Source organism: Rhagoletis pomonella, unplaced genomic scaffold, assembly GCF_013731165.1.
Source record: "Rhagoletis pomonella isolate Grant_MI unplaced genomic scaffold, Rhpom_1.0 Rhpom_scaffold_00007, whole genome shotgun sequence".
NCBI classification, from domain to species: domain Eukaryota; kingdom Metazoa; phylum Arthropoda; class Insecta; order Diptera; family Tephritidae; genus Rhagoletis; species Rhagoletis pomonella.
This window is the reverse complement of record NW_023458561.1, coordinates 40,580,615-40,588,869: the sequence shown is the minus strand read 5'-3', so window position 1 is coordinate 40,588,869 and position 8,255 is coordinate 40,580,615. Positions and strand designations below refer to the sequence as shown.

At 32.8% G+C, this 8,255-nt stretch overlaps 2 protein-coding genes across 4 annotated transcripts in view; both read right to left on the bottom strand.

The window, feature by feature from the left end:
* LOC118743713 (farnesyl pyrophosphate synthase-like) overlaps positions 1-5,061 on the bottom strand; it is a 14,702-nt gene extending 9,641 nt beyond the window's left edge. Inside the window, exons 1-7 of one of the 3 annotated variants that reach the window (XM_036476473.1) lie at positions 4,959-5,061; positions 3,037-3,228; positions 2,002-2,096; positions 1,060-1,130; positions 855-995; positions 329-690; positions 44-270 (exon numbers count right to left, since the gene is read on the bottom strand). In XM_036476473.1, coding sequence (XP_036332366.1) covers positions 44-270; positions 329-690; positions 855-995; positions 1,060-1,130; positions 2,002-2,096; positions 3,037-3,203 — 1,063 coding nt within the window. In that variant the 5' untranslated portion in view covers positions 3,204-3,228; positions 4,959-5,061. The remainder of the gene's footprint in view (positions 1-43; positions 271-328; positions 691-854; positions 996-1,059; positions 1,131-2,001; positions 2,097-3,036; positions 3,229-4,958) is intronic. The other 2 variants (XM_036476474.1, XM_036476475.1) reach the window with 2 other exon arrangements.
* Positions 5,062-6,060: 999 nt separating this feature from the next.
* On the bottom strand, positions 6,061-8,249 carry LOC118743712 (farnesyl pyrophosphate synthase-like). The gene is made up of 2 exons (XM_036476472.1): positions 8,146-8,249; positions 6,061-6,260 (listed from the first exon to the last, which is right to left on the bottom strand). Exons 1-2 carry the CDS (start codon positions 8,201-8,203, stop codon positions 6,076-6,078), a joined length of 243 nt encoding a protein of 80 aa, XP_036332365.1. The 5' UTR covers positions 8,204-8,249; the 3' UTR covers positions 6,061-6,075.
* Positions 8,250-8,255: the final 6 nt, after the last annotated feature.

Sequence of the window (8,255 nt, the reverse complement as noted above, 5' to 3'; positions counted from 1 at the left end):
AAAATAAAAAATATACTTGATTAAATGCATGCACTGCACCTACCACTCTTTCCATAGCATTCCTCCATTACAGCCCTCTGCGCTGGACTAGCTCTCTCCATGCACATTACCGCCAACCAAGTACACTTGTGTTCCTGTATATCTGAGCCAATTTTGCCAGTGATGTTAGTATTCGAAAAGCAATCGGTAAAATCATTTTGTATTTGACAGTAAGTACCCATGTCAAATGTTATGGCTTCACACTCATCTAAAACCTGCTGATCCTTAATGCTGAAAGAGTACATTAATTCAAAGTTTAATTTCATCCGTGATTGTAATTTATACCCACCCAGCTAAGTGCAAACCCAGCGCAACGGGTAAAAAGAAGAAATGTTTGCAAGTCTTATGCAAGGCAATCGAATTGAATATATCCATATTGAATTCGGCCACATTCTTTTTAGAAGCTAGCAAATCTAATGACTGCCCAGTTATACATACGAAGGTGCTCCAGCGAAACAATTCGATTAGATCTAAATAGCAATTCAAATGACGAAAATGTTTCTTGAGTAGTTCATATAGACCATTTTCAATCATCAGCATGTCGTTGATGGCATTAAGCCCGACTTCCTTCAACTTATGCCAACATGGTTGACCACGACGTGCGAGGCCGCCGTCCACCAAATCGTCGCTCATGAGAATTATACAATGGTGCTGGAAAACAACGAAACAAAAAAAAAATGGAGAACGTTTAGTTGGTGAAAATCAAATAGAATGGGGATATGAAAGTTACTTGGTCTAGGCTAATAAATACTACGTATACTGGGGTAGAAAGCACGAGGTTAACATAATACTACTATGGACAAGTATTTACATACCAATTCAATGCACCAGCCAAGCAAATGAGCGAGCTTTAGTTTTTCCGCGGTGAGCTGATCGCTATTGACTACACTTTTGTAAGTCAAAACGGAGACTAGACTATTTTTCGTACTCGTCACCGATATATTGTACTGTAGAGCCTGCGGCGAGCACGTAACAAAGATTTAATAGAGATTTGAGCTCAGAAAAATTTATATTCTCTACCTTTCTGAACCATTCTGCAGCCTCTTTACTTTTGTACCTTTCAGCTATCAATGTCAGGTCTCGCACGACTTCTGTAAAAATGAATAATTATAAATTTAATTTGCTCCCGAAATAATTATTATAAATAACATAAATTATCATTATACATACATATGTATGTAGATCTACATATAGTCTGGGGATTGCATAGCAGGGCCGACGTATCCCTGTTTATGCTATAAAGATAGATGCAATACTTTGCGCGGGATTACGTCAGTTTTTACTATGAGGGTAAAATGTTAAGCCAGTGACTTCTTGAATTTTCCGTGTAGCAATTTAAAGTGCAACACAGCTTCTACCAACAATCATCCGTTAATATGCTGCTGTCAAATTTTGAGCTAGCTGCCTCATTTAGTTTGTGTTTGACAGTCATTAAAAGCAGACAACCTCGTGAATTTCAAGTTTTTTACTGCGAATTTCTATTTCAGATTGGGTATGCGGTGTTATAGCCCATTCAATTCTAGTAACCACAAAGTACAAGTTTCAAATAGCAACAAACAGCCATTGATTTTTTTTTTACTTTTATTTTCTGGCGATGTTATGCTATTTCTGGTCTGTGCGATGTTTTATTATTTGGAAGAAAATGAGAAGCGCTTTCAACCAAAAAAATTGCCAAAAATCAATTTTATTATACTAAGATCATATGGGCTATAAAACTACATACCCAAACACCTTTTAAAAAGTCTAATTAAAAAGCTCGAAATTTGTATGAAAGTTTGTTGAGTTTGCACAAAGTTTGAAACTTGGATTAATACGGGTTTTGCTAAATAATAACCTATATTTTTTTTTTAACAAATAGCTAACATTAAAAAAAAAGTAATAATAATCTTAAAATTTGCCAATATGCGGTGCGCTTATAATTATGACATGGGGTGTCTACTTTAACAGATTTTGCTTCTGTACCTGGAAAAACAGCCATATATTCAGTGATCTCTTTTTTGGACATCATCGGGCGTGTATTTCTTTTCCCACGGGGACTTTCCACAGTTGATAGGGGGCTAGAAAAAAAACGAAGAGTGAAATATTTACAGCCGGTTGTTTAATGTCTGATTAACACAAATCGGCGGTAGAAGCTCCGGTTAAAAAGAACAACTGCTTTATCGATCACATGTTATGTATATGCATGACGTCCAAATCGCCGATAATGATATACTGGTGATAACCAGACATTGATGAACAACCGGCCCTTAATCTAGGTTTTCTTTTAAACTGGAAAAAGCGTTGAAATCTTCAAAAATTTGTATGAAGGTCAACTTTTCTCACCTTTTAACCGACTTCAAAAAAATGAGGAGGTTATCAATTCGTCGGAATATTTTTTTTCACATTACAAGATATCCCCTAACTTTTAATTAATTTTTTAATCGCAGTTATAAAGAACCAAACTTTTAGTAATTAAGGGAATATTCATACATACTCCCATATTTCTTTACACTAGGAGTGCCACACAGATTTCCGAAACGGTAATCTTGAGGGACATTTGTGATTTTGGTGAAGTGTCAAATTTAAAATTTTGTTCTTTCGATTCTGTAACAGCTTAGTTGATACCAAGGTGTATTGCCAACTCAGTGCAGCTTTCTTCTAAGGTACATAATATCAAAAAATATAAACAAACGATTCAAAATTCATATAAATTTTTTTCAATTTGACATTATAAGATGGTTTTTATGAGAGCAATGCCAATGTCCCAGGTTGAAGATTACAAATATCGATTTCATTCAACTTTCTCGTAAACGTTAAGTATTATAATGAAAATAGATAAATGAGAGATGTAGATCATAAATTTTTCGGCAATAATTTTTAAATTACAGTATTGCTGAGTTATCGCGATTTCTAAGTTTGAATAACTCATATTCCACATAGACTATTCGAGTGGAATAGGTGCTTTACCTGAAATTTGAATTTCATCAAGTCTTTTTTCACAAACCATTACACACTTACCGGATTGATCTGCCCAGAGTTTTTTGGTGCATCTCTCGAGTAGTGTCTATCCCATCGCCAAATGACCGCTGAGAATGCGTTTTGCAGTTGATGTTATCGCCGCATGCGATAATTGTTGCGGCCACAGTTGAATTCTTTCGCGAAAATTTACGCAATACTGAAAGCATTTTCTATTCTGATCCTTTAAAATATCTGCCAAAAAGTATTTTCACAGAATCTTGTAACTTTTTCTAATTATGATGACCACTAAATTTAATTCACAAAAATTATGTTGAAAATTGCATTATATAAATGGTAACATGTACATACACTTGTGGTCAGCTGGTTAGGTTAAGTGAAATTTTTACCAGTTTTGGCTATTTATTTTTTTTATAAAAGTCTAGCACATTTCTAACTTTGTACAAACATTATAAAAATTCAAGAAACTTTACCAATTTTCCCCAAAAACTTCAAACTTTTTATTCAGAATTTTTAGATGTATGCTCAAAAATTTCACCGTTAGCTAAAAAAAAAATATTAAAAACAAAGCGATTTTCTGTCGTCTTGAAATTTGCACTTAAGTTTAATTGGCTATAAAAACTATAAATTTGTTGGAGAAATTGGTAACGTTTGTTGAGTTTTTATAATTTTTGTACATGGTTTGAAATGCATATCTACATAGTGTTTGTTATATAATGTGCTAGACTTTAATAAAAAAATACTAAACATTAAATAAGCAAAAGAAAAATATCCAAAACTGGGCAAAAAGTCAGCTGACCACAATGGTTTGTACATATAGGGTGGAGCGGAAACAAAAAAATTTGCGTTTCGAAATTTTAATAGCTGAATCGTTATCTTTGGGTGTCAATAGAATATCCCTAAATGAATTCGGTTAATACTTTCTGCATCCCCTTTTTGATTCAAAATTTGAATTTTTTGTGAATTCTAAACAAGTGACATATGTATTTTATTAAATTCCTCTTTAGATAAATTTAAGGTATGACATTTCGTACGCCACAAAATTTTAGAATAATAAAATGCAAGTTTGAAGCAGCTGGAAATTGTTTGAAATATTTTTTTTATGAAGGTGTTCCTCATATTCTTCATATAAAAACATTTTCGAAAATACGGGTACTTTGCTCCATACAAAAATACCATAAAGAAAAAATAAAATAAAAAATTGTCAAAAATCAGTGGTATTTTTAACCACTTTGAACTTGCTCTTTATTATACTAAATTCAATGGCCTACAAAACTGCATAGCTAGGACTTTTTCTAAAAATTATTTTAATAAATTACGTTACTTGTTTAGAATTTACAAAAATTTCAAAATTTCAATCAAAAAGAGGAGAAGAAAGTATTACTTGATTAAAAAATGAGAGTTACTCTATTGATTGCAACGATCCCTGCTAATGGAATTTCGAAAAGCAAATCTTTTTTTCGCGCCACCCTAATGCATATTATTGCGATTATTTAAATAAAATGTGCCCTCACTTTATTGCTATGAAAAAACTGCTATATTTTCTTTTTCATCTGTATTTATTCAGGTTTATTCCTGGCCAATATATATAAGGTGGTGTTGTTTCATCAGCTGTGAGTAGCGTTTGATTGTCAAGATTTCTTATTTCGCCAATGAGTGAGTGAAAACGTGAGAGTGTTTGTATTTTCTGTCGCCCTTTTTCATTTGGTAAAGAATAGCTAACATTTGACAATGGCCCGTTAAAGCTTAAACAGGCGGCAGCGTTGATCCGGATTAACTTGGACTTAATCCGGATCAACCGCAGTTAATTCCCGAGTTGATCCGGATCAACGCTGCCGTCTGTTTATGCTTTTAAAAGCAAAAACAAAATACAAGTAATTGTTGTATTTGTTGAACCGATAGCACCTTATGTAAATTCGCCTTGGGTTTACTTATTCATAATTTTTGTTTTTTGTTTTGCCTACCTGCTTTAAATTAATTTGTGTTTTCAGTTGTCACTCCACGTTCGACGTCCGGCGAAGACAAAATATAACTGCGTGGTGTACTCAAAATATAAACCCTTTAAATTAAAACATTTATTAGTTCACTCCACACTCGCATCGGGGTGGCAGATAACTGAATTTGCTTTTGTAAATATTTAATAAAAAAAAAATATAGCAATAACATTTTTGCCACACTTTCCTTGCAATTAGATGATCCCAGATAATTTCATGGCCCATATTTAATAAAAATGCGAAGGCTAATGCCACATTTGCTACGCATCAATCAGTTGTCAATTTTAATGATTGATGTTGAAACCGTTTCAGTTATTAAAAGAACATTATATAAGCGGTGTTATTGGTGACTGCGGAAAATAGCAAAAACGAAACGAGATGCCAAAGCTTTATTCACTTTGAGCGGAGACCCAGACATTGACATAGAAAATAATTAATTGAGTTTTCTTCTTCTCATTCCGACAATTTCCGTAGAGGGGAAGGTGTTCTTTCTTTCTATTAAAACTGGACTGTAAAAATCTTAGGAACACAAATTTAAATGGCTATGTATCATTTGTTATAGGCTAAGTTTATATTGGTACATTATCTTCTATAGATTTAAAAATTGGTTACTCTAGAGAGGTTTTCATTTATAAGCACTGTTTGGCCTTAGGATACTTCATTCCGTACAATATTGTTATAACACTCTCTATATAGTAGCCAGATAACAGTAAGAAGTTCACGGAAATCGCTGGTGTAATTTATCACGTTTAGAATACCTTTTACCTTTTATGAATTTATGTGTCGGGTATAAAATGTTCGGTTCAGCCCGAACTTAGGTTTATGGTTCGATTATATAAAACAAATGCTAATAGACGATGACTACACATTTAGAAAACTAAAATACCGCATTAACAAAAAAGAAAGAGGACCTAGATCTACGTGAGAACCTTCTAATCGAACTACAGAAAAATTCAACTATGGGAAGCTATTTTCTTAATAGCGGGTAATAATTTTCCAAGTTGACCGCACTAGAATCCGGCCCCACACAAAGCTCAATAAGCACGCAAGTGAAATAATATTAAATTTTTACCAGATTATTTCCTTTTTATTTGATATTTCTTTCAGAAATTGTATTCAATATTTCTAATAAAGCTTCACGCGGTAAAGCGTCCGATTCTTGGTGAATAAGTGTATTAATCCTATTATATGTTTCTTCCTCGTATTTGGCATAGATGTTTGGTAGGTTTAATTCCGCATAGACTTCCTTAACACTCGCAATTTTCTGGGGATCTGAAATTAGAAAAACTTTATTATGTACATATCGCACACCGTATTCAAAAGAGTTTTTGAGGTTATGCGCTAAAAATTACACCGAGCTTTTATTTACCTTTGGGCAAAAGCCGGAGCAAATTTTTGTTATGATTTAATAAAAAAACCTAAGGTAAAGTCGCCTTTGCCTATATGATTATCATGTACTAATAAATAGTTTTTCGCATTTTCTGACAAACGTATTATTTTGAGTTGTGACTCTTTTGAAGACAGTGTGCGATATGTACATTAGTATATGCATATGTACTACATACCTATGTACGAATATTGGACTGTACCCGAAAAAAAATTCGCCGTTACCCCCGAGCATAAAGTATTTTTTGAACACAATTTCGAAAATAAATTTTTTGCTTTTTTTCCGAATGTAGGGGTGGCCTTATTACATTTTTCCTCATATCTTTGGCATTGCAGTCGGATTTTTAAGTACGATATATTAATGTTCTTGTCTCAAGACGCATTTGTTTTTATTTTAAAGTTTATTGACCTCAAATACTAGATCTTAGTTCCTCCCACCCTAAAGTGTTACCCTAATATCAGTAAATTAAAGCTCGTCAAAAAATTATTAAACTTTTGCTAAGAAAGTATTTTGAATATATTAGCAGCAAAAACAAATTGCCAAATTTAGATACATAGATCAGCGTGTCCAGATTGTTTAAAAATAAAGCGCAATTTCTGAAAAAAAATCCGCAAAAATCGCCCATCCTTTTTTTTTAATAAAATTCATGAAATCGACTTAACAAATCTTTTATTTCAAAAATGAGATCTTGTTATAATATAGTTTTTAAAATCAAAAACGAATGTAATAACTTCAATAACAATTTTCTTTTTGAAAATACGCATACTTTTTAAAAATATTTGTATCAACACATTTTGCAATAGGACTGCGCAATTCTTAAATTTATTATAACTCATATGAATTGATTAATCGCACAATCCACTTTTAAGCGATCGGCGCTAAAAATAAAACAAATATAATAAGGCGAGATCATCTGTTTCCACAATTTCTTCAAAATCACCTATAGTGTCTGAATCATTTACATTTATGTTGTTGTTATATATTGAGCTATTCAACCTGCATAACATACTGTTTGATATTGGAAACGTTTTGCAGCAGAAACTATTGAATTAAGGCTTTCTAGCCTCATCCTATTTCGAATTGAATTTTGTATAATTCATTACGGAAAAAACGCGCTCAACAAAAGTATGTGAGTGCAGCAAGGATAATAATATGAAAGCTACTTAACTAATGTTTTGTATATTTTTATAATTGGAAAAAATTTATTTGAAGGGAAAAATCGCCAAAAATCGCCAATAGCGATTAGCTAAATTTTTACGCGCAAATATCAAAAAAAAAATCGCCCAATTGGCGCTAAATCGACAAATCTGGACACTCTATTAGACATAGATGTCACCGAAAAATCAAAAAGGCGACACCTAATAATAATAATAGATTGGCACGATATATTAGTGTACATTAGACTTGGAGTGTATGATCAACTTTTTTCGTTTGCTTGGAAGGTGTTACGGTACATAGGTATCTGCGGACGTTTGACAAAACAACTTCTCTCGCGTGTCTTCATTTTCTCTTCAAATCAGTAATTCATTGAGTTCTCGAATGATATTTTAATGTTTAGCCATTAATAAAAGTAGCTCAAGGTGCTTTTTTAATGAAAGTTAAATAAAAATTTAAAATTTTTAAATGTAAGTTCCCTACAATTTACTCTAAATTCCAACCTGCAGAAAGCAGAGAGGTAGTGTCTAAATTCCATAGATAGGAAAAGCGAAAAAAATCAATTAAATAGTTTTCCAAAACACTTATTGAATGTCTATACTTAAATATGCTTACCATATTGACCGTAGCACTGTTCCATGATAGCTCTCTGTTTAGGACTTGCTCGCTCCATACACCGCACCGCCAACCAGGAACACTTATTCGCTTGTATATCTGTGCCAATT

What these genes read in the sequence shown, in the direction of transcription:
- LOC118743712 (XM_036476472.1), bottom strand. Translation starts at nt 8,203, where the DNA reads ATGGAGCGAGCAAGTCCTAAACAGAGAGCTATCATGGAACAGTGCTAC. An exon ending in ACAGTGCTACGGTCAATATG is followed by an intron (nt 6,261 to 8,145) that starts GTAAGCATATTT and finishes TTCTAATTTCAG; the next exon opens with ATCCCCAGAAAATTGCGAGT.